Source organism: Hyalella azteca, unplaced genomic scaffold (assembly GCF_000764305.2).
Source record: "Hyalella azteca isolate HAZT.00-mixed unplaced genomic scaffold, Hazt_2.0.2 contig10118, whole genome shotgun sequence".
In the NCBI taxonomy this organism is placed as follows: domain Eukaryota; kingdom Metazoa; phylum Arthropoda; class Malacostraca; order Amphipoda; family Hyalellidae; genus Hyalella; species Hyalella azteca.
In genome coordinates, this window is record NW_025940165.1 from 1 (window position 1) to 25465 (window position 25465).

General features: G+C 37.0%; 2 protein-coding genes across 2 annotated transcripts; both read left to right on the forward strand.

Moving 5' to 3' along the window:
* Window positions 1-6296: 6296 nt before the first annotated feature.
* On the forward strand, window positions 6297-15009 carry LOC108679822 (the record flags this gene model as incomplete). The annotated part of the gene is given in 12 exon segments (XM_018168549.2): window positions 6297-6525; window positions 6853-6946; window positions 7472-7614; window positions 8438-8579; window positions 8860-9000; window positions 9485-10072; window positions 10458-10527; window positions 10794-11194; window positions 11648-11789; window positions 12251-12400; window positions 12906-13039; window positions 13233-15009. Coding segments are annotated over 12 exon segments (3149 nt in total), but the record flags the coding sequence as incomplete, so codon positions are not given.
* A 1834-nt stretch (window positions 15010-16843) lies between these two features.
* Window positions 16844-22032, forward strand: LOC108679823 (60S ribosomal protein L27). Its single transcript, XM_018168550.2, has 4 exons — window positions 16844-16922; window positions 19268-19429; window positions 21206-21281; window positions 21817-22032. Exons 2-4 carry the CDS (start codon window positions 19287-19289, stop codon window positions 22009-22011), a joined length of 414 nt encoding a protein of 137 aa, XP_018024039.1. The 5' UTR covers window positions 16844-16922; window positions 19268-19286; the 3' UTR covers window positions 22012-22032.
* The last annotated feature ends 3433 nt before the right edge of the window (window positions 22033-25465 follow it).

A 25465-nucleotide genomic window follows, 5' to 3' on the forward strand; every position in this document is an offset into this window, starting at 1 on the left:
ATAATATTGTTCTTCTTAGCCTCCCGCTCATATAATATAATTGTCTCAGTAACAGTAACAAACTAACAATGGCTTTACTAAACTGAATGAATACACTTTTGCGGACCCGCCTGCGGAATGTGAGTAGATATTATTGATACGCTGCCGCAGTAATTATTACAGATTCTTGCAAAAATTATTTATTAATTAAAACCAATAAACGTATTTTATTTATCAACCGAGACACTCTTAATTCCTTAAATAGTGAACAGATTTGCTTGAATTTTGGAATGTGAGCATTTATTATTGATACGCTGCCGCAGGAATTATTACAGATTTTTACATAAATATGTTTTTAATCAAAACTAATAAATTGAATCGACACCTCCGGATCCGCCTGGGAACTCGCCTGCAGACTGGCGCAACGGAATCACTCTTAAGTCCTTCAATACTGAACGGATTTGCTTGAATTTCAAAATGTGAGTAGTTATCCTTGATACGCTGCGGTGGGAATTATTACAGATTTTTACATCGATTAGTTTTCAGTTAAAACGAATAAACGCATTTTTGATCATCCGAGACACTCATAATTCCTTCAATAGTGAAAAGATTTGCTTGAATTTTTGAATGTGAGCATTTATTATCGATACGCTGCCGCAGGAATTATTACAGATTTATACATTAATTTTTTTATTACAACCATTAAATGCAGTTTTCAATCAACCGAGACACTCATAATTCCTTTGATAGCGGACGGATGTGTTTTAATTTTGTAATATAAGTAGTTATTTTTAATACCCTGTGGTAGGAATTATAAGAGATTTTTACAATACTTAGTTTTAGAATCATGTTCACATATCCGTTTTAAATACTTTCGCTCTAACTACGCATATTCTACAAGAGAAGCGTAATGACTTCGACCATTTGACATTGGTCCTCGGTCGGATCAAAATTGATTACCAATTTCAGAACCATTCAGTATGATTTACTTACAGTTCGAGTTCAGATTTTATTAACACGAATATCATATAACATAACATAACATAACATAGTGATGTCGGCGCTGAAGTGTAGGCCTGATGTGGCCTGTCGCCGATTCTTTTCCTTTTCGTGCCTTGTTCACAGAAGATCTAATATCGTGTTATTTGCCCGGAAGGTACCTTTAGTTATAAGTTGCGCAATTTGCTCCAAACTCCTTGTTAAAGGATATTTGACCGAAGTCACCTCAACATCTGCTCAAATTTTCGTGGATATTGTCCCGCGCTCATTCATCGCTTCGCAACGTATCGCCGCCCTAATGCCTTTATAAAATTATATCGTCCCGCCCTAATGCCTTTATTCTTGAGGCTGGCAAGCCTAATATAAAAATCCATTATTAAAAATTTCATTCTTTATTACAAATTTCAAATATGTATTTGCATTTCTATTTTGAGTAAAATTTAATTTGTCCGAATTACATTGTCCTGCCCATTCAACGATTCTGCAGATGTATTCAAACATCTGTTTTGAATTCTGCAATATGCGTTTCGATTGGTGAAATGAAAAAAATCTAAATAGTGGTTATTACTGTACGGTAGTTGCGGCAGCTACAGTATATAAACGCGCTAAAACAGCCACTGTATATTTAGTGAGGTGGCTTTGAAAATACACCCATGCACTTTAATTCCTAGAATATATGTAATCTATATGAACTAAAGGCTTTATATATCACTATATAGCTTGGCTTATTATTAATCGGTTACAGTAATGGGACTAATGTACCAATAATTAAACAGATAAGTGCCATGTTTTGAGGCCCTGCTGACTCAGCGTATGCAGTAAGCGCCCTGATGACTCGGCGTATACAAACCTATCACCTACAGTCCTACACTGTGCAGCACTCTACTTCGTTAAGTGTATCTAATCAAGTGTAATGGAAAGTATAAGTAATAAATAAGAATAAAAATAAAGATATGAATAGTTGTTATAGTCCGCGTGTTAGTAAATGTCGTAAAGGTAATCACGGAATCGCAAAAATAAAGGTGTTTATATAGCGCGGCGCAGCGGCGTGCCAAAAGGAAGCGTAATAGTTTGGAACGTCGTGTGGTCACCGAAATTTGAAAAGGACAAAAATTTAATATAGATTGTTCAAAGACGCGCAACAAGGCTAGTTCCGGGCTTGAAAGGCAAGTCCTATGAGGAAAGATCAAAGATTATGAAGCTTCCAAGCCTCAGTTATCGACGTCTGCGTGGTGACCTCATTGAAGCATACAAGTTTACTCATGGCTTATACAAGGTCCCTGAAGGATTACTAGAATTTGAAACAAGAACCAACACCAGGGGCCACGGCTATAAATAAAAAACTGCGTTATAACTTATAACACATCCATGCGACAACATTTCTTCTCGCTTCGAGTCACCGACATGTGAAACAGCCTTCCTGATAGCATCGTTGGCGCTCCGAGTATGAACGCCTTCAAAAACAGACTAGACGAAGCTATGCAGGAGCATATGTTCAGTCTTAAAATGCCTAGCAAATTACGGACCAGGCACTAAGTCCAGCAGCTATCTCAATCAATCGTCAGTTATGGAAAGATCGGGTTCCAAAGGCCGGATCCCTTGTGAATCAAATCACGAAAAATTCAAGAATCGGCAACAGGCCATGGGCCTATTTTCTTCAATGCCGACACTTCTATTCTATTCTATTTGGCTCCCCTGAACAATTTATATATTTAAAAAAATTTAAAATCTTTATGACTCCTACAGTATTCAAGCTACAGCAATGAAAGACATCATTCGATTCGTAAAGACCATACCTAGCGACTCTAAGAGCCATTTTTTGACTTGTGCATGGTTTGACTTATATACGCGGGGAGTGGGGGTGGGGGGCTGAAAAAAGTGAAAATGGAAAACGCGCATAAACCAAAAACGATGACCATAATCTAAAATTGGGGCTCTAGAGCCGCTAGATAATTTTGTTACATATCGAATGAAATGTGTCTCGATATTGTAGCGTGTGATTATCAAATGTTAGAAACTTTTTAGACTACCCCATTCTTAGCCCTCTTCTAGTAATTTCACGTTTTCTTTTACTTTTTTCTAAAACTCCATACGAACAAAATTTTCGACCTTTTTCGTAGGATTGTGAAATTTCAGAAAGAGCGGTTGGTAAATGTAGAAGTTTTTTTTTCCGGGACCAAGCCGGTCCCCTTTACCAGTCGTTACCCCCTTGCACAAAGTGCCACAATTCGAAAAAAACAATAGTGAAATTCGTTTTTGTAATCAGTATTTGCTGAAACACACCATTCACTTAAATTTCGTAAACCATTTCTACAACTTCAACTTTTTCGAGCACTTTAAAATTTTTTTAATATACTCGTATATATTGGATAATTTGTCGAACTTGTTCAAACGTTGTCCATACATTGTCCTGAAAATGGTCTGAAATTTTAAAACAAAATGCCGAAACTTCATTGCACATGATAGATGATTCTTTGAGATTCAGAATATAAAAATCTCTACGCTTATAGTTATACTTTCGAAGACGCTTATATCCCGTCTTCGAAAGTAATACCTTTCTGAATCAAAACATCCCGCGAAACCGTGATAAGGAATCTCGTTATCCCGAGTCCCGTCATGCTGAATCACATATTTTTTCTGAAATATCACTTTATAGTAAAATATTCTCCCCGAAATAATAAAATTTCGGGTATTGTCGATATACGATATGTACGGTGTACCCATGGTTGAATTAATACATATAATAATTTAACCATGGGTGTACCCTAGATACGCGCCCCAATAACATCCCTATGAGAATCTATCTGCTATCACTACGTATAGTCATTATAATTCAGCTCGTAAATGAAATATCAATCTAAATTTTTTCATGCTCATTCAGCTATTTATTTACAATTTCCCGAAAGTTACAAAATATATGTAAATTTTGTATAACATCGGTTATGATAGAGTAAAATGTGGCACATCGATGTTCATTATACATGCGAGTGATGCGACTTACCTAAATTTTTGAGACATGAGGAAGTAGTACTATTTATTCTCTATTGATCGGTATTAAAGTTATATTTGAATCACCCTCTATTTTGTAGAATTTACCTAACAAAGTACTTTTTCAGCACTCTTGAATCGTAAATTTCCCATTTTCTTTGCGACCTGGCCATGTAAAAGTGGCATGTAGAAGTGTCGTACGTTGTCACGACACTTTCCTTAGCGGTCATAAATGATAAATCAGCTCGCGTGAAGTGGCATAGTCGATCGTCTACCTTCTTCCTAGGGGGGAGAGGGACAGCCTCTGAAAAGCGGTGGTTTCTCAAATTTGTAGGCCAGTTAGGCTTTTCTCCCGCACAATAACCGGTGAACTATAATATTACAGATTAGGCTTTAATATGTAATATAGGTCGCAAAAAATCTTGCCTGATGACAAATTAATTCAAGTTTTGAGTAGGCGTAGAGCTGCTGCGCTCCCGTGTGGACTATGGTCGATGTGGTTTGCTGAATAATACATCAGTCTATCAATCCTGATCATATCATTGCTGTCAAATAGGAAGCGATAGGCCGGATATGGAAGACTGCTATTATGTAATTAATATATTATAGTACATATATAGGTAGTCGAATTGTGTAATTAATATATCTCATAACCATAAGGGAAAAGTCAATTTAGACGGGCGATCTTGAACAAACAGTCGTACTAAAAGTGAAGTAATCTTCTGCAGGCCTTGCTATGTTATTGAATTAGTAAATTAATATACAATAATGCATAATATGATATAATAAATAAATAAAGTAAATAGCTTGTGACATCCATCGATTTGACAATGCAAACGTTGCAGGTGGAAGAGAAATTCTAATAAATTTCGCTGTAGCGTACTGTGAATAAGAAGCTTTGTTGTTAATTAGGTTAAGATTGGTTTCGATTCGTTAAAGTAAGCCTTGCAAAGGTGAGCGTACAAATTTACCGTTTAGCCCGCTGCAAGCAAAGCCATTGACAAAAATGTTGACTATCTCGCATTAGTTTATTGGACATGCAAAGCTTTATTAATCAGTTAGGTAAGTATTTGTTTTGATGTGAAGATCTTGGGCGTGCAGAGGGTTTGTAAAAACTTACCGTCTTGCGTGATATTTGAAAATAAGAGGGAAGAAAATTCTTACAACGCTTGCTGGATCGTATTGTGAGGCATGCAAAGGGTGTTACATTTTCGGCTATAAAACTGCCAATGTGGTTTAGTTTGAAAATTATGTTGTGGTCTATGGCTGAACTCCTAACTCCAAAATGTCACAGGGTATGTCTATTTGAAACACAATTGCGATTTTTGAGAGGTAATTTTGTTAAGCTCACAAGCAACACACAATCGACATTTCCCCGGACTAAGCAACGGACTCATGCAGCCGCTGTCAGTGACTGATGAGTGAATTATTTCTGTTTCTTAAATTTGACTTATCTATAGGGATGTCCAATTCAAGATATATTTGGAAACTCTATCAATTCTATTTCTTTACGCATAATTGAAATAGTTCTGAAGTGTTCTAGGCCCATGAACCGTTTTATCTAAGGAATAGACTATTCAAAGTCACTGCCAGGTCATTTAAACTATAGACGATACAATGTTTACAATAATCAGATGGCGCGATTGGTTTGAAAAATTGGGCGCGATGTAAATTTCTCGTAGTTTGAGCATCACAAAAACTTCTTTTGTTCAAATTGAGATATACTATTAGCCGCGGCCTCTCTTTTCTGCATTTGTTGATTGTGTTAGATAACGACTGTAAATAATTAAAAAATTGTATCGAAAGTCTGCCTATGACTTTCAATTTCAGACTTACTCTTACCGACTCTTAGACTTAGTCACTTGGTGAAACTTAAATGGTGAGACTTGCTGAAACTAAGTAAAAGTTCATGATCATTTTCAAATTAATTGGATGAACTGAACTGTTGAAATCATTTACTGCATTGATTGCTATAGACTATAGTCTAGAAATCATACTGCAGTAAAGAGGCTGATCAATAAAATGGTTGTTGAAAAGTTTGAGAGCAATGCCAATGGTACAGGAATATTAGACAGCAGCCAATGTCAATTTGTCCAATTACTATGAGGCATGAGCTATTGAATATTATTAAGTAAGAATCATGGTGGCAATCCATAGGTTATTCAAAAGAACCTGTTCTTATGTCATTTTGAACCGATCAACGCTTTTTTACGGACCGATCGTAAAACACACATTTAGATGGGTGGTGATTTGATTGCTTTAGATATGTTACTCTTGACATTATTTGTTCTTTAATTATGCGAATTATGTTCATCATCTTTTATTTTCAGCTGAAAGCGAAAGTATATCCAGACTCCTTGACGTGCTACCAGAGCTGGGTCTCTCCTACAATTTGTTGAGGGTTGTTGGCAGTGGTACATTCAGTCGAGTGTATCTTGCCAAGCCAAAGCAAAACACTGTACAGGATTCAGCCCCTCAGCATGTTGCCTTGAAACACATTGTCCCCACATCACATCCCTCACGTGTGCTCATGGAACTCAAGTGTTTGCATAAGCTTGGGTAGGTGCTGTTCCTTTTGTGATTGGAGCTGATATATATATTCCTTTTAATTCTTTCATCCATTATAAGAATGTATGATTGCAAAAGACTATTCAAATAGAATGTGTAAATGGTAAAACTAATCTACACCTTGATTGCAATTTTATTTTAATTTGTGAAATTTTATTTTAAATGATTAAATGCTATTTATATATGTGAAAAATGCACCTCACTGAATTGTTATACATAATTTTCATGTATGACATAATAATTTTTTTCAATTGAAATGTCATACATGCAAACTGCTTCATTTATATTTTTTGCCAATATTAATATTACTAATTGCAGAGGTATGATGAACACAGTGGGTGTGTGGGCATGTCACCGACACCTGAACCATATTGTGATAGCAATGCCCTACTTCTTCCATGACAGCACATCAGTGAGTAATGATGCACAAAAATTATGTTACAAATCATGTCTTCATGAAAATCAGTTTTTTTGATATCCTTTTATTTTTTAAAATTTTTATGCAAGACTTAACTTTATAATATTTGTAAATGTGTGAATAATGGGAAATAACTTGTCAAAGTTTTGGCAATATACACCTCATCATGATTCATGATTTAATTTGCATGATAATAGAAATCTAAATAAAAATGTTTCTAGATTTATATGGGACAGGTTTAATTTTTTTTTTTGTAAATTCAAAACTGCATTTTTTTAGCCATATTACTGTCCTTGAGTCAATATCAGTTATTTTTTTAGTTTGATTTAATTTTTTATTCAAGAAGATTTCTGTTTTGCATGAAATTTATTTATAGCATTTTTTCGATAAATTTATATCTAAACTGTTCTGTTTTGATTTTTTGTAACTTCATTCTTGCATTTAATAAAAAAATTATAATGATATAATTGCATTGAAATTTCAGCAGTTTGATCATTTGATGTTTGAATTTACTTGCAGGATTATATGGGATGCTTGAGTCCATGTGAGGTACGGGACTACCTAGCTAACCTCCTAGCTGCTCTACAGCACGTTCACAGTCACGGCATCATGCACAGAGATGTCAAGCCAGCCAACTTCTTGTACCATAGGGCATCCAACAGGTCACTAGCCTAGGCAATAGTTTTTTTAAATATCAAACTTTTCATATTACTGAATTACACTTGATGTTGAATTACAATTTTTATATCATAAATTGGTGTAAAATGATCTTGCAATATCTTGCTTTATAAATACAAGTTGCATGTAATGCTTTTAAATTATTTTGGCAGCTGAATTTTGTCTCACTCATTTTTTATTTTTGTGATGCATTTGTCTATGATTTGTACCAATTTGAAGGAACTTTGCTTTTTTTTTGAAGACTGTATCATGGATGCCATTATATTTTATTTCCTTCCATGAGCAGTTGTTGTTGCAGGTAATTTTATGTACTTGCATTAGAAGGTCATCCATGCTACCATAAATTCTATGTACTTTATTTAGAAGTTTATCCATGCTACCACAAATTTTATGTACTTGAGGTAGTAGGTCATCCATGCTGCACTAAATTTATCTATTGAAGTCACACATGAAAAGTCTATTACAGAGCAATCATATAATGCATGTGTACATGCAGGGTTATAACATTTCACGGATTGACAAACTTTGCAGGGTTGGCCTGTTTATTTTCAGGTAACATCCCCAACGATGCTAAGTTGATCTTGTTATAAATTTGTTTCATCTTTATGATGGAACTTTTTTTGTATAGCCTTCAAATGGTAAGCATAGATAATTTATCCATCTTTATTCTTTCTTATGTTTTTTGAAATGCACCAAAGAAGTTTAGTTGAGCGGAAAAATTCCTTCATAGAATAATTATAATAATAATGATCACCTGAGTTATATACTGAGCTTTTGTCAGCATATATATACTTAATTTTCTTGCAGGTATTGCTTGGTTGACTTTGGTTTAGCACAGGAAGTCAACAGCGACAATGACACTGCCAGCAAAGCACTTGCTGCCTCATCCCTCCCTCCCACTCCTCACCTCCAGCCCACCCGGCCTGTCAAGAGGAAACTCCCGGTTGAGGTAGTCACTTTTAAACATGATTTTCATATTGCTCAATCAAGGCAATAGTTTCCAAATTAAAAAAAAATCTAGTGTACTTGTCAACTGGCGTGAAGTTGTGAATGTCGGCAATTAGGTAGTCAAATTGCAATGCATTTAGTTCAATGGTACTGTCTCAAATAATGACAACAAATAATTCTTTTTTATTTTTGAATATTCTATTGTGATAGAATGAGTATTCAACTATATGTTTGCCTTCTTCACATGACTCTGCTCATAAGTTTGCCTTCAACTTATTCAGGTGTGCCACGAAATGCCTTTGGTATCTCAGAGCTTCAAGCGTCGTAAGTGCGACACAACGCCCCGCCAGGCCTTGTTGTCTCCTGGTGTTAGAGGCATCCTCGCCGTGACTTCTTCAGCACGTCTCAACTCACAAATTCTTGTGAGTACTTCTGCCCTGTTCTTGGGTTGCCATGCACGTGCGGTAATGATATTTTCAAATCTGCCTTTGCTCAACATAGTCTTGGAAACTGGGGCTGGAGTGCCAGCACCGCATTGCAACGTCTTAATAAAATACAATGTCCCTTACAATATATAATACTGCTATTTATATATTATACATATATATGGATTGTGCCTAATGGATATTTAAGTTATTAGTCAAATTTTAAGTTTTAAATTATATGATTATTGTTTTGATTGTATTTAAAAAAATTATTAATCTTTTCTTTGGAGGTCTTAAAACCTAGACTTTGTGTCTACATAGAGATAATGCAGGTTTTGGTATGTGCGGTATTTAAATGAGGAGTAAGCTGCTTGTTTTGATTGCTTTTCTATCATATAGTTTACCCAGGTATCACGTACATGGCCAAAACAAAGGTTTATGTAATAAATAGGTTTAAAGCAAGTAAAACAACTTTTTTCAGGGAGCCCCTGTTCGTCGGTCTCCAAGAAAATGTGCCATGCGCAGTCCTGCTAAAGAAAACTCGGAAATATGTGTCTCGTCTTCCTACTCCATAGCAACCCCCACATCAGCCATCTCTGCTTGTGCTGAACTTTCAAGAAATGGATTCGATTCCAACAAATCTAAAAAGCTTCAGAATTGTGGCGTTAATCGCAATTGTCCGGCAATCAACACCACAAACAGAAATAAGAACTCTCAACTCGTTGTCACTGATGTAAATCAATCAGAATCTTTGCCCGCGGTGACTCTGAGCCCAGGTAGACAATCCAAGCCCAGTGTTGACGGTACAAATATTGATCAAAAGAAAGACAACTCTTTTGACTGCACCTCCACAAACCTCGAGTCTTCAGTGCCAGCTACTCCCCAGGAAATTACTAAGCGTAACGGCGCCGCCCCTAGCACGGCAACGGTCCTCACATGCGGGGGTGTAACTCCTGTCAAAAGACGACCCACTGATCGAGGTGCCGGTGATTCCTCGCCTGCAGAGTCTGTACCTATTGTCACGCCTCGAAAAAATAAGACACAGCAGCTGAACAACAGCTGTTTGTTAGTAAGTTCCACAGACAGACACTCTACTTTATAGTGAGGTTATACAGATGTCCAGATGACCAGATACTACTCAACTTTATAGGAATGCAGCACTAATGTTCCTATTCCAATTAACCTTATAGAAAATTACCGTATTACTACTTTCAGACTCAATTTTTAATTGGAAAAATTTTCCATGCCTGTTGGATAGAATCCATGCAAATATCAGGTGCACGAGAGTTTTTTGTTTAGTTTTAATTTTTCGCACAAGAAATTTTTTGAGATTGTCTTTAGTGTTTAATAATTTATTGGGGCTGTTTTGAAAGCAATTATTTGATATTAATAATTTATATGTGATCCTTGGGAAGAACTATACTTATGATGTGATAACGTTTGTGCTTCCTCAGGATTCTCCCAGCAAACACACTCGTTTAGCAGAAGCAGCTCGGAGACAAGAGAAGTTGTATCCCAACTCTGGTGTGTAGCCAATTTCGGGAGACACGAGTGTTATTTCGATGCAAGTTTTTTGTTTACAACGCGTGGTTGATGAGCTATCATTGTATTGATGGTAGTATTATTGGTTCCAGTGCGTCTATTCAAAAGAATGTTTTTTATGTTATATTGTTGTATGAGACTTATTGCTAGGTTTCCTTTGATTGACAGTGGATGCTCAGAAGTATTTTGTTTTGAAAATTGACTGTTAGTCTGGAGTTAAAACTTGTTATTTGTTTATTAACTTGCAGGAACCGATCTTCCTTGCAAGCCAGAGTATGGCATTCCACCTAAAGTAAAGAATCATCGGGACATGACTGCATCTCCACTCACCCTCAGTTCGAAAAATTCTACACGTCACGCACACCATTGGAATTCACGTTCGGTGCACGCCGCTGGATCTGTCAAAGAGTCACCTTGTATTTCAAGAACATTTGCTGTTGGTGAAACCAAGTCAAGCTTCAGCTATAACGCAACGCCCGGTGGCCACCCTCCAGCGTCAGCCTATAAATACAGCTGTGCCGACTCAAATTTTACTAGTTATCGTCCGGTGTCGCTGACGAAAGGGTCGGAAATGCACTCCAATCTACCGAATTCGTACGCCAAGAAAAGTAGAGATGAGAAAGATGTACGCGCCATGTTTGGAGGGAAAGTGAGTCATCAATAGTTGGAGTGAAACCCAGTTCTTAAGCTTGGGATAAATTAAGCTATAAACAAGTTACTGTGAAATAAATCATACTTTGTTCTACTGGGTAATTCTCTAATTGAACAAAACACAACCCTTCACTGGGTCCTGGTCTTTACGTTACGTAACTCTTGACTTGTTCACCGGGTTAACTGACCTGATACTACAGGCCCAACACCGAAATTTTCAAAGTTTCTCCAACATATTCTTTAAGTTTACCTAACAAAAAACTTGGAAAAAGCAGATTTATTCTTAATCAAACTTCAATTGTTTATTAATTAATTTAAATATTGATATGCACATCATACACAAACTTCCTTCACTGCCAATACGTGCAAACCGTCATGCACGTTTTATTTCAATTGAAATTGTTAGAAAGCTATAGCCTTGAATTAAACTTGTGCACTAAATGACTTTCAGGACAGTGGAGGATGTCGCTGCTACGGCAGAGGCGAGGTGTGCCGTCGCTGCATGGCAAGACCTCAGCAGGCGGCTGCTCGCGCCGGCACCCCAGGCTTCCGACCTCCTGAAGTGCTGCTGCGACATCCTCACCAGCACACAGGTCAGAGAGTAGAGCAGGGGCCATTATGCTTAGTATCCTTAGTATGCATTTTCGACGTAGCAGTCCCAGGCCACGCTGGAGCGCCATCTCAGTATTCCGCAGCCCCAGTATCTCACTGGCCTCAGAAAGCTAGAAAATAAATGTTCATTATGAAGTTATCCCAATGTATGTAAGGTAACCGGAATTCCTATTATTAATTTCTAGGATTTTTATTTGTGGCACAATGGGCCCAACGTGTACTTCTTTTGTGCCACCCCTGGCTTACATAAAACAGGTTCACTAGTTTACTGTTAATAATTAGATTTCTTTAAACGGTTTTTCCACAAACGTCTATTACATTGCTAGACCTAATCCCGGCCAAAAGAGAACTATAGGCGATGAATTATTTTCATCATTAATTTATTTCTTTATGAGAAATGTAGATACATTGATTCTTCTATTATACAATTGCTTCTCTACAGGTGTGGATATGTGGGCAGCAGGAGTCGTGGGGCTATGTCTGGCCAGTGGACGACATCCTTTCTTCCGAGCTCCAGACGATCACACGGCACTGGCCGAACTCTGTACACTGTTCTCCTTCCGAGCCCTGCGTCGCACGGCTGCCGGGCTTGGTCAGATACGTTCTTTCACGTTGATCATGATCATCAATATGAACTGACATGTGTCTTTGGGTTGACCGATCAATTTGTAACAGTAGCATTCCAAATAGTTTTTGAAACTCCGTCAATACTGCTTTCTCAAAACTACCAAGAGAAGAAACAGTTTGGAAACTTACTTTGATACTTAGAATCCCTCCAAGAATAGTTCATTATCGGATTTGTGATGAACAAAAAGTAAATTATTTTATTTGTCCATCCTTCCTAAACTCTGTCGCTTTTGAATTATTATTTATTGAATGTAATTAATTACTGTCTACAGCACAAATCTTGTGTGCAAAATTTGCTTCTTTTGGACATCGTATCGCACCCTAAGTTCTTAAACATACATAACCATACATCATAAACAGAAGGCATAAACCCCAGTCGAAAACCCATTTCATGGATATTTACACTAGTAATTGAACAACTTTAGTGATGTGTAGAGTGTTTGCTTCATAAAACATAATGATCTTTGCAGATAAGCTGTTGCTGTGCAGTGAAGAGAAGCCTGCTTTAGACTTACGCGCTGTGTGTGAGAATCTTCGGCTACGTTGCGCTCACCGGGGCTTATGTGTGACTGGAACAACGGGCGAGGAATCTCTTCAGACGAAGGTGCAATCCCCTCCCCTCTGCAATGTGATTCTCGACTATTGTGCAATCCTAATCGGAGTGTTGACAATTTTAGTCTAGTACAGCTGTGGGTAGCTTGTATATACTTCATTTAATGTGACCTACCGGCGCACCATTACTTTCAGATTGTGCAATTTTGAGGATGAAATTTTGAACCATTGTCCTCTTTTCTCAGGGTGACGGCGGATGCAATAATGTCATGGCAGATCTCATGAGCCGCGCTGCCGATTACAAAACCTGCTGTAATGTTCACAAGACCAACGAAGAAGATTACAAGATTCTTGAAGAAAATGGTCCTTGTCATATGTGTGGGCAAGATCGAGTGTGCTTGTGTGCGTCCGAGTCTCAAGTCAATTGCAAGATAAAATCGGAATCTTGGAAGTGTGGTGTAAAGAATTCTAGTCATATTGATTATTCCTTGACTAATGATTCTAAAACTTCGGGGAGACAATTAGATTACACTCCTGGATCAAAAATTGCGAAGAACGTTTCTGGTGCTAATGATACTATCACACCCACTAGTGAATATTTGTCACGACTCTGTAAAAAAAATAGTGCAATATCTCCATCTAAATCATCCGTCAAGCAAGTTGTAGAATTGCGTCGTCTATCCAATACAGTCATATCTGAACGAACTGCAACGAATCATCACGAGTTTGAAGACTGGCCAGATGGCATCAAACGAAAAGAATCTGACTCATTAGTCAATGACAGTACAATGTGTAAAGTCGAGGAAGTGAAATATTGTTCTACCGTGAAACAACCTAGCGTTAACGGTACATGTGAACCAATTAACATTCGTGTCGATTCTAAACTGCAATCTTCGTCAACAAAACCTAAAATGCCTCGGGCTCTCAGTGTTGATGTGACCTTAGCTAAAAGTTCACCAAATTTTAGGACTCAGGCCTGCGATGACTTGAATAATTTGAGGCGTCGTAGAGGTCCAAGGCCTTCTTTATTTGGTAAACCTTATCCCCGCTCACTTTTCAACCTTATCGAGCGCTTGCTCGATCTCAACCCCAACACAAGAATATCCGCCGCTGAGGCACTCAAACACCCATTCCTGCAGGGCGCAAGAATCAACAGTTGATGAAGAATTATTCCTATTTCTCTGTTGTACCACAAACAAAAGTAAACTATTCAGACTTCATTTTGCATAAGATATTTCATTGAACACAATTTTGTTCATGAAACGGCGAATCACATTAACACTAATTTAGAGAGTCCTTGTTTCTATTCACTCTATGGTCGCTATCTCTGAGAAACAAAATATAAATCGTTGTTAAAACAGACTTCTTTTGTGATCATTTAGTCCAGTTAATCTCATCTTGGATGACCCGTGTACGTACATTATCCAAGTTTATGGTATGTGATTTTTCGTTGTTAAAATTTAGTTTTTCATTTACTTCATACTTGATCAAAACTATATTGTCTGTATAGAACTCGAATTTGGAATCTAATCATGACACAGCGATCATGTCAAATAATCTTAGCTTGAGTTAAACTTTAATGTGTGTTGCAATTTACCGCTTACTAATATTAGCGATATTTATTATAGGATTGTGAATGACTTTCGTTCTGATTTTTGCCTTTGCAAGCTATTTGAATCCTTTGCTATTCGTTTTTGGGATGTGTTATTCGAATGTAAGTTATTTATAATGTGAATGTATGCATCATTCTGTTTACAATAAGAGACATAATTCATAAAATTTCTATTTTTTAATATTTCGTATCAATATCAAAAATCGTAACAATATTTTCTTCATAAACTCTTAAGTACTGAATTTTCCCTCACAGTTTCCGATTTTTTAGTCAAACCAGTGCCTCTACAGGATCTTGGTTATGCATTATTTTGATGATCGGCTAAGTTTTTGGTGTTGTATCAAGTCTGGCCGAGTATAGTGCGGATTCATATTTTCAACTTGGATCGCCAATAAATGTCTCGCTTATGCTGTATTTTGTTTCATCTTCGAATTGTTGAAAGTGGCCAGGATGACTCACATTTCTAAACTCGGTCTTCATTCAAATGTGATGTTAATAGGAGGTAATGGAGCACTATTATTTACTAGAAGCATTATGAGCAAAGGGTTCTTCACTTGAATAAAAGATCGAAGCACGCAATCAAAGAAATAGAATTTGTTTTCAAAACTTAATCGTGGTTCCCGTCCCCCCCCCCCTCCAAAATCTTGAGAAGGGCGTCTGAAGCGTATCTATATTAATCAACATTCCATGTAATTTCGCATTCCTTGTGGCATCGTTCATGAGCTCCCCACTACTGAGCGCGTGTCCGGGTGCAGGTCTCAGTTGTGGGGTTAAGTTATTATGTTGGCAGGATTCCTCCCTCGCATTTCTTTTATCTCGCTCTCATGTCGACGGCCCACCTCTCGTGAAAGCGACCTTCGCTTCTGTTGATTCACATCTGGCCTTTCTTATTCCTTCGTCTCTAATAGATGCTAACGCTGTTTTTTTTTCTAGCGTGCTACAGCGACTTGTCCACTTGAGCCCGTTCGCCCCCTTGCAAATGATGATGAATATACGCTAAATAAAAGCGTAGAGAATAACAGAGTGTTTAGACAGTGGTCGCGGGAGCGTATTGTGTTTCACAATTTGTTATTCATTAGGTAGAAATTGACTCGATTTGACGAAGTTATGCGTGACACGAATCATTTATGAGTTAGCTTCAATATTTTTTTTTTCAACTTTGTGCCTCATTTTTGGCTAAAAGAGTCAATTCTATGCTAGCAACGGTCCAGACAAAAATTGTGTCTTTCGAGTAACAAGGGAAGAAACTTCAACCGCTGAAATGTGGGCAGTGGTGTCAAGTGACAGCAATCTCCTGGCATGCACGCAGTGCCGCCTGGAGCGTCAGGTGCTGATTAATAGTACTCAAGCCTTGGGTGTCCAGCATCCATCCGTTCGGATACTTCTTGGAGGAGGCAACTTGTGCAGAAATGTTCAGCATGCAATAATAAGAGCAACAGTCATCTATTTAACACAGACAAATCGCCTGGCTTATCTGTAATGCGCAAGTAGCATCTTGGTTTGAGCTCAGATCCAAAAGCTATAAGCCCACTGAATAAGATCTCAAAGAACCAGTGAAATAATACCTACTGAAACTTTCCGAAGTAAATCCTGCTGAGTCCAGGTGTAAAAAGTGGTCATCGGGTGGCTACTTCCTCACCTTTAAGCTGCCAAGGTGCGCATGAATTTACTGGCGCGGACTCAAGCGCGAAACACAACTTCACAAGACCTTCAATTCTGAACAGGCCTCATTGAAATTTGTAATCTAGATAATTATGTGCCATGCATGCGACCCGGGAGGAATTATAAAAAATATTTTAAAATCATTTCGTTTTTGGATTTAAACGGAAAAACGTAATTATTGTGCAACTGAACCAGTTATAAGTCATTGCAAGTCCTCTAATTCTGAATTGATGTTCAAAATATAACTACCCGACATTTCTTTTGCGAACCATTAAGTCCTGTAATATCGTTGATAATAAAATTGATTATCTGTCATATTTGCAGCTCTAACTGACTAAACACTAATTAATAAATTAATAACTCGGTAAACGAATATTTTTTATATAATTATATAGTTTATGACTGGAGTCTTCGGATATACGGTGTGTTTCCGGTCTAGTTGATAACTTCAAAAAATCAATATAAACTCCTAAATTCAGCATGAATTTCTGTTTTGGAACGATCACGCATAAAATATATTGTTTATTTTACATTTTAATGACTAATTTTTAATTGAATTTTTTTTTCTGTAATTCGTTGTTCTCAGTGATTCCTAGGCATCGAGTGACAGAAGAACCATTGGCTCAGCTTTTGGTTGAACATCGGTGTTGTTTATAGTTAGGTGAGTGGAATTTGTTGAATGTTTGATTATATAATCATATATAAAGTCCTATCATTATATCCTCCAATGCAACGTAAACTTGTTTTTATGTTTGATATTCTGTTTTCAAGTGACTTGTGAAACTGGTGCAGTGACTGTCTACAGTAGATAACGCATTTGTCTGATACCATTGTCCCGGTAGCTATTCAAGGATTCTGAAATTGTAAATACCGGAAAATAACCCGCTGTCATTTTTGAAGAATTTATAATAAAGAACTTGTATGCATGAGCAATGTGCATGAATCGCAATTCGCTGTACTACTAATAGGCTAAGTTTTCATGTTCGATGGAAATCTACTCGGATTCATAGGCTATCGATTAATCACAATCGCAAAAGCTTAGTGGCAAACCATAGAGTATAGATAGGCCTATTCAAGAATCAGTTCCATTTTTTATTTCCTCCTCTACTAAAAATTTAAACAACTATAGCCTATTAGCTATGTATGATAATGCTGGTATCCATGATTATTCACTGTTATCCCTATAGGACTCCTAAACAAACTTGAGGAAGAGTTGAAAAAAGTTTCTGTTTGGACACTAGGCTATGCTGAGTTGCAAGAAAGAACTCAAGTTCCATCACATCACTTGTTCACATTTTATTGATACTAATATTCTGCTGAATTGCTGATATTCTTGGATCAAGCCTGGTGCCTGCAGCAAGTGACTTAACTGAACTGATTTTCTATTTCTCTTGAACCAAGCTGAAAATTTTTGAAGGCTGAAGCAATATTAAAATATTCATGACTGAAAGCCACCTGCTACTGCCCAGGTCTTGAAAAGTCCTTTTTTTCTGAAATAGGCCTATCAAGGCTCTAACATCCTATAATTTTATTAGGTATGTAATCTCATGACTCTACAGTCATGTATTTTTGTTTGATTGAAAAAATTGTGGTTTAAACTTCACAAACATGTCATTTCATTAAATTTTCAACTTCTGCAATCCGCATTACTTTGATGGTCCCGCCAAAATAGCCTATCCTGCTGAACGTAGTAGTCATTGTTCCTATTGATAACAAGTTAACCTGAACATTTTGTTGGAGATTTGGAATCTCGCCGCCCAATTGTGCACTTTTGTTAACAATTAGATAAGTAATTCATCTGGCGGAAATCTCGGGGTTCCGGAAATGGCGGGAAAGCTCTAGTTGCAGACCTAAAGGTATATGTTTTTCATGCTTGACTGGCAACTGCCAGTAGCTTAGATTGGAATTTCTCTACTTATAAGATAACATAGCTAACATAACATAGTGATCTTGGTGAAGTTGGTGCTGAAGTGGAGGCCTGATATGGCCTGTTGCCGATTCTTTTCCTTTTTGTGCCTTGTTCACAGAAATGACAGAAGATCTAAAATCATGTCATTTGACTGGATCTTTTCACAACTGAATGAAATGTTGCAGCTTCAAAGTGACAAATTTTCTATACAACTGGTATCTTGTAGCCTGACTGTACACTTTTATTACCAATTTGATTGGAAGTAATTCATTTAGCTGGAATCTTGTAATTTTTCTTGTGGTTCTGAAAGGAAAATGAAAGGAAAGCTGCACTCCTGCCCAGGCGTAGAATATATATGCTTGGCAAGGTGTGTCTGGATTTTTTGAGCTGTGGTTTTATGGGTTTGCCAATGCCAGCTGTGATTCCATTTCTTCAAGCTTTGAATTCTATATCTTGGCCATGAAAAGACATTTATACAAGCCGCATACATATTTACAAAGTCCTGTGCACGTGTTATCCCAAATCTCTAATTTTACTCTAAAAACAGTCAAACGGCAACACTAACATTTGTCTTTACTTATGTGGCATATGAACATGTGATAAAGCAGTCTGACCGCTCTGATGTGACTGCAACTACGTGATCTTTTAGGAAACGTTTGGATTAACTTGTTGCTATTATGTTCTGCAGGATATTTTTGTGGGAGCATTGAAGTACTGCAGATTGTGGTCCATTTGTGGAGTTTAGAAATTTTATGAAACATGTTTGCAAAGTGCAAACTGCAATTTTTTCAATCAAACAAAAAATACATGACATTAGCGCTGCGTGATGTCATGGTACCTACTGAAATTATATGGTATTAGAGCTGCAATATTTCAGAAAAAAATAGGACTTTTCCAGCCCTGCTCCAGCCACATCACTCAGGATTACACCTTACTCAAAAGCATTGATATTTGCTCATAAAAATGGATGTATGCTGGTCATCTGAAGTTTTATTCAGAATTAAGATTGTAAGATAATTATTGTTTTGTATATATTTATAGTGAAGCTATTAATCCAGTTGGTGCATTTGGCATTTAAAACCTGAATTTTTTTCCAGGTGACAAAATCCCATCATAATGGGCAAGGTCTACAAATCAGGCCGTGTGGTCATTGTTCTCAGTGGCTGTTATGCCGGCAAGAAGGCTCTGGTCATCAAAAATATGGATGAGGGGTCATCAGATCGCTCATATGAACATGCACTGATTGCTGGCATTGCCAGGTGAGTTAGCTGGAACAAATATTTGATTATCAGCATAGTGGTGCTGGACAGGTTTTATTACCTTCATGCAAGTCTTGCAGTGAACTAAGATGACTAGTCGTATTGTGAGCAGTGATTGGGCACCAGTAACGTTATGAAGTTATGCCTCCATAAAACATTTAGTGTGATGGTCATTGCACTCTAGGCTATTAGTTTCCATAATTGGTGGTGTAATTCCTAACAGTATTTAAAGCAAAATGGTGTTTGGGATGACTACTGATTGCTGGATCTATCTGCAGCTGATTGATAGCATTAGGGATAGATGCTAGCTGTTCCATTCAGGGCTGGGCATTCAAAATTTGGTGGTGCATGGCTGCATTGCTATTCACTTAATGTTCCAGATTTGAATGAGCCTGAACTCCTGATGGTTTTTTACCTTTGCCTGTAATAATAGGGAATTGCACCTATCCTACGAATTTTTTGGGGGCTCTTATGCTGTACATGTACTCTATGGGAGCTAAGAATCTTGTGGCTTTGTTTGATCATATGAGTGCAATTGATTGATCATATGGATGCAAGCAAAGATTAAAATTTTGCAGATTGATCTTTTTGGATAAGCCTTACTGTGGCTTGATGAATAGCACATCAAGTTTTACAGTGATTAGTGAAATATCAATCTGGTTTGTCTATTCATTAAGTTTTTCTCCGGATCACTTTATTATTGCATCCTTCATTTTTCCCGTCTCAGCAGGCTTTCCTAATATCTCCTTGTACAATCATACAGTTGCTCTGCCCTATAAATGCTCACTTGTTTATACCTCTTAATCCGAATCGCCTATGTTATCACCTTCACCTATCTCTCTCGTCCGCACCACAATTCACCACATATTATTTTTCTACTTCACTAACAATGTGCATATCCTCTCTTCCACATAACACCCAGATCATGGTAATTTTTTTGCATAGCACCTTTGCTTTTAACACCTAACAAACAACCTTTAATATATTAATGCTCTGGCATCACTGGTTTGATATTTATAATGCACACAATTTTTTTCCCTCATTCTTCTTTCTAATATTTTTTTTCTCCATGCAATTCTACTCTCAAAATTTTGTTATTCATCTTAATCAACCTCATTTATTTGAGTCCATCATGCAATGTCCAGATGTGTTTTGCCCGACATGTTGTGCCTTACACTGTTACACAGCACATGACAAATGAACATACCAATACCCAACACCTGTCATTTTCCTAATTTAAGTCTGATGTGCCTACTCGTCTATTCTTTCCAGTTTTGCATAAAGCCTCAAGCCTGTTATCATTCTTCCTTCTCTCAAGATACTCAATCTTATTTTCGCCTTAGCAGTCCTTATTTTCGCCCGCCTCTTCGGCCAACTTCCCACTACATTTTGTTCAATCTGTCTGTTGAGCTCACCATAATTCAGTGCCATCACTTTTATTCCATGCATTACACCTAGAGCTAACACTTATCGTCACTCCTTGCTGTTGTCTGCGCCCATCTCCGAGTTAATTTCTACCATTGATTCTCTGCCTAATTTTAAAGCTTTTTTCTCTCACATCTATTTGTTCTATCAATTTGTTTCTATTCATTTGTAAACAATTAACCTACATATTGAATAGGTATCTTTGATTTAATTTCATTAATTATTTTGGAGCTGCATGTGTAGTAAGATAACGTCAAGTAGTTCAGTTACCAAAGTGTTGAAGATTACACGTTTCTCTCTAATTTAAGGCAGCGTAGAAAACTTAGTCTCAACTCGCATATTTTTTTGCAGGTATCCTCGGCCAGTCTCCCGCCGCATGAGGCCCAAGGTCATTGAAAGGAGATGCCGCATCAAGCCCTTTGTCAAGGTTAGTTTGGTGCGATCTGCACATGCGTCTCTTAGCTGATATTTTTCAGCTACGTTGACTCTGATATTCGAATGGGAGTTGAAGAAAGCCTATCTTGGATACTATGATCACCATGTTTGAATTTGTAAATTTGAATCTTTTGCCTAAAATAACGCTTAAACTTTTTCCATGTGTCATTACACGAGATGGTTAAATATCTTTGTCAGGCTTAGATAAATTTAAAATGACTGTTATTTCTGCTGATAATGTGTGTGACTCATTGAACAATTAAAGCTCATCGAATTCAATATTCGTCGGACATTCATTGATAGTCATTTTGTATTCTACAATTGAATTATATAGTACGTATACTTGAGTCAAAGAATTGTTCATTTTTACTGGATTTTCTTCACACGTTTTCACCTGTTTATTAAACTGGTCTCAGCTGGAGTTCTACTAACTTTCAAGCTATCATTTTCCTTTGTCCCTCTTTAAGTTCCAGTAAAACTTTCCAGCTATTTAGAATTTTTCGTTTACACATCGTTTGTATTTACAGCTGATCAACTTGAAGCACCTAATGCCCACGCGCTACTCGGTTAGCGACATTCCCATCGAGAAGAGCATCGTCACCAAGGACTGCATCAAGGACCCCACCAAGAAGCGAAAGGCTCGTCTCCACGTCAAGAACGTCTTCGAGGAGCGCTACAAGTCGGGCAAGAACAGATGGTTCTTCGAGAAGCTCCACTTCTAAATAAAGTGCGAGTGAACAAGATTTCTGACTATCAATGACCTTCAATGATGCAATTTTGTATCCACTATAAGCCATATCGCTTGCGTAGGGGTTTCCCTGCTTCAAAGAATGACGGGCTGAGGCTAGTACAAACTCCTGAAAAATAACATTCATTCCATCACGCTCTATAATCAGAAAATACATCGTGCTGTAGCGAATTGAACTGTAAAATGATAGCTCTCGTATGTGGCCCGGATTCAATTAATTAAAACTTGTGTGCAGTCGCGGGTTTACTAATAATTACTTATTAATACGCGGGTTTACTTTGATACTAATCCTTAAGATCTATAATTTCATCATACCGATTGAAATATTGGCTAATTTGTGCAATTCGTGTGAGGGTTGTCGAAGTTTGAAATTCGCGCGCTGGAGTAACGCTTGGCTAAGATTGCATTGGGTAGGCTACTTGACCGAAGAATAATATAGATAGTTTAATCAACTAGCTGCCAGATCACCCGCCCGTCTAGTGAGATAACGTGGCAATCGCGATGTTGATTAATGTGCTTTGTGGAATGTTCTGTGCGGTAAACACATGTTAAATTTGATTATTAGAAGAATCCGTTGCGATTGGTGCTATGAAATAAATGCCCGAATGATTATTCATTATTAAAGTCATAATATACTCAATTGTTTAAAGAAAAATCGTTGAATTCCCCATCTTTAAAATGCTCCGCGGGTTTGAGAACTTGGTTCAATGTATGCCTTTCCTAAAACAATTCAATTTCCATATTGAAAAGTGATTTAATTCAATCGCATAGGGAATCGTATGTAATATTTTAAATATTTAGTTTGACTAAAATAATTTTTTCTTGCCACTCTTGGAGTGAATCGAGAGCAAAGCAGTTTCTTCGTTTCTAAAGGTGCTATGAGGCTGCAATCCATTTTATGAGCGGGTTTGAATCCCTATCGTGTTAGGCCTCAATTCAAATTTTCATTGACTTTATTCTTCAAATAACTCAGGAAGGATGTTTTTATTTAGAAATATACGGGCATCAATGATGTTCATAGTTTACTTCTCTTATATAATGTAGAATTAATATCCTAACGATTGTCAAAATTCACATTTTATCCAAATTCAAGCTTCGTTTCTATGAAACCGCCTTGAACATTAATTCTTGCCCGCAAGTCATATTAACTTGAAACTAGACAGCAGGAAATGATTTTAAATTGCCCCTACGATGCCAAACTCGCCGTAGTTGAGGAAATGCAGGAACCAAAGTTCGTTGAACTCCGAATTCCAATAAACGAGTGGAACTTCAATAGAAATGGGTCGATACAGACGTCAATAGCGAACGTCTTTCCACACTTGTGATCCATTTACGGGTCTTTGAAGTGACACTTGCGTCCGAGTCACCACAAAACCATCAAACCAAGTTGCGAATATAAAAGTTCTGTACACCAAAGTTCTAAACATCAAATCACGTTGCAAACCAAGTTATAAACATCGAAGTGGTAAATAGCAAAGTAAATTGATAATAATAAACCATGTTGCAAATATCAATCAAAGCTGTAGATATTAAGTTGTAAATAATACGACAGTTCTAAATATCGAACCAAGTTTTAGATAATTGTAACTGCGACGAATAATGCTTGAAACTAAATTTACATGAAAAGGAGCGAAAAATTAGATTAGAATTACATGATTACAATGCGTCTTAATGAAATTGATTAAAAATAAAAAATAAATATGCTCCGGCAACGTAGAAATGCCTATTTTTAATTCTAAAGAGTAAATGTAGGCACAATAGCGAACGTCTTTCCACACTTGTGATCCATTTACGGGTCTTTGAAGTGACACTTGCGGCCGAGTCACCACAAAACCATCGAACCAAGTTGCAAATATCAAAGTTCTAAACATCAAATCAAGTTGCAAACCAAGTTATAAACATCAAAGCTGTAAATAGTAAAGTAAATTTATAATAATAAACCATGTTGCAAAGATCAATGAAAGCTATAGATTAAGTTATGGATAAAACGATAGTTATAAATATCAAACTAAGTTTTGGATAATTGTAACTGCTGCGAATAATGCTTGAAACTGAATTTACATGAAAAGTAGCGAAAATTTGGCTTGGAATTACATGAATACAAAGCGTTTTAATTAAATTGAATTACAATAAAATAAATATGCTTCAGTAACGTAGAAGTGCCTATTTTTAATTCTAAGAGTAGATGTAGGCAGCCAGTAAACACGCGTCGCATTATCGACAAAGAGCAAAATTGTTGGAAAAAAATCATTTTGATGCAAAAAAAGTGAACAGTTATTTTTGTTTTTAGCCATGCATCGTCATGGATTCATGTGAGAATTAAACAGGTTAGACGCCGAACGAAAATTGAAACTCGCAAGATTTAGCCTTAAAACAAATGGTGGTTTAAACGTATACTTCGATCTGCTCGAATTATACAAGAAAAGTGGGCCCTGCCTCGCAACAACTATCACTACATTAGTTATCGAGTCTAAATATAACATATCTTACATAGAGCTAATTCCGTCGCTGAATAGGCAGGAATTCCGTGTTATTCTTAGAAATCGGAATTTATGCTGCCAAATAATGACGAAGCCTGAGAGAAAATACAGTACCTATATTATATCCTGTCGGATACTGTACAATATATACTTGCAAACTGGACAGTAATTGATTCAATAAATTAATCAAGTATTGTTGTACGAAGTTAGTCTAATCAAATTTTGAGAGCTTGCCATTCGAATTGCCAATGGATGAATAGCGGGCATTCATCAGCCATTCGTGAACTGCAACCCAGACCTTTGTTCATACACTGAATTCACAAAATTAATTCAGACTTCCAAGGGCTGCCTGACAATGGATATCAGTCTTCAAAATAGATTCATATAATCGGTGTCTATGAACGTCTATGGAGTTTGTATCCGATCATCATCCAATTTGTGCAGAATCTCTTCACCTATAAACCAACTGCTACTAAATTGTGTGATATTAAAATGTTTCTTTGTAATATATTGGATGCTAAGAGGAGAAATTGAAGAAAGATGTTATACGCGGCGCTGGATCGTGCGCTTGGAATGATTGCGCGTCGGTAAATGACATACATGGAAGAGACTGCGTTCAATAATTATAATACAGTGTAGAAACAAGAAATAAAAATAAGTCAAGAAATATAACCCAAAGACGTGCTGCAATGAAAAATTGCAATGCTTTTTTCAAACGAGAAGATCTACTGAAGGCCAATGGATGTTTTGAGATCTATAATATATATTTTAGAAATCTTAGTCTATGTAGAAATATCCTCTCTGTTGAAATATCTTGACCTGCTTTTCAATAATATATTTCGTTTGAATTTCTGTGCAGTTTACTGAAATTATTCTAATTGCCTGTTCTTCGAAGTGTTCAATCTGCCTACGTTTTTACCTACATATGTTTGCCCTTACAGAATTTTT

Coding starts and splice junctions, on each gene's coding strand:
- LOC108679823 (XM_018168550.2), top strand. CDS start 19,287: ATGGGCAAGGTCTACAAATCAGGCCGTGTGGTCATTGTTCTCAGTGGC. Junction 19,430..21,205: donor CTGATTGCTGGCATTGCCAG/GTGAGTTAGCTG, acceptor ATTTTTTTGCAG/GTATCCTCGGCCAGTCTCCC. Junction 21,282..21,816: donor GCATCAAGCCCTTTGTCAAG/GTTAGTTTGGTG, acceptor TTGTATTTACAG/CTGATCAACTTGAAGCACCT.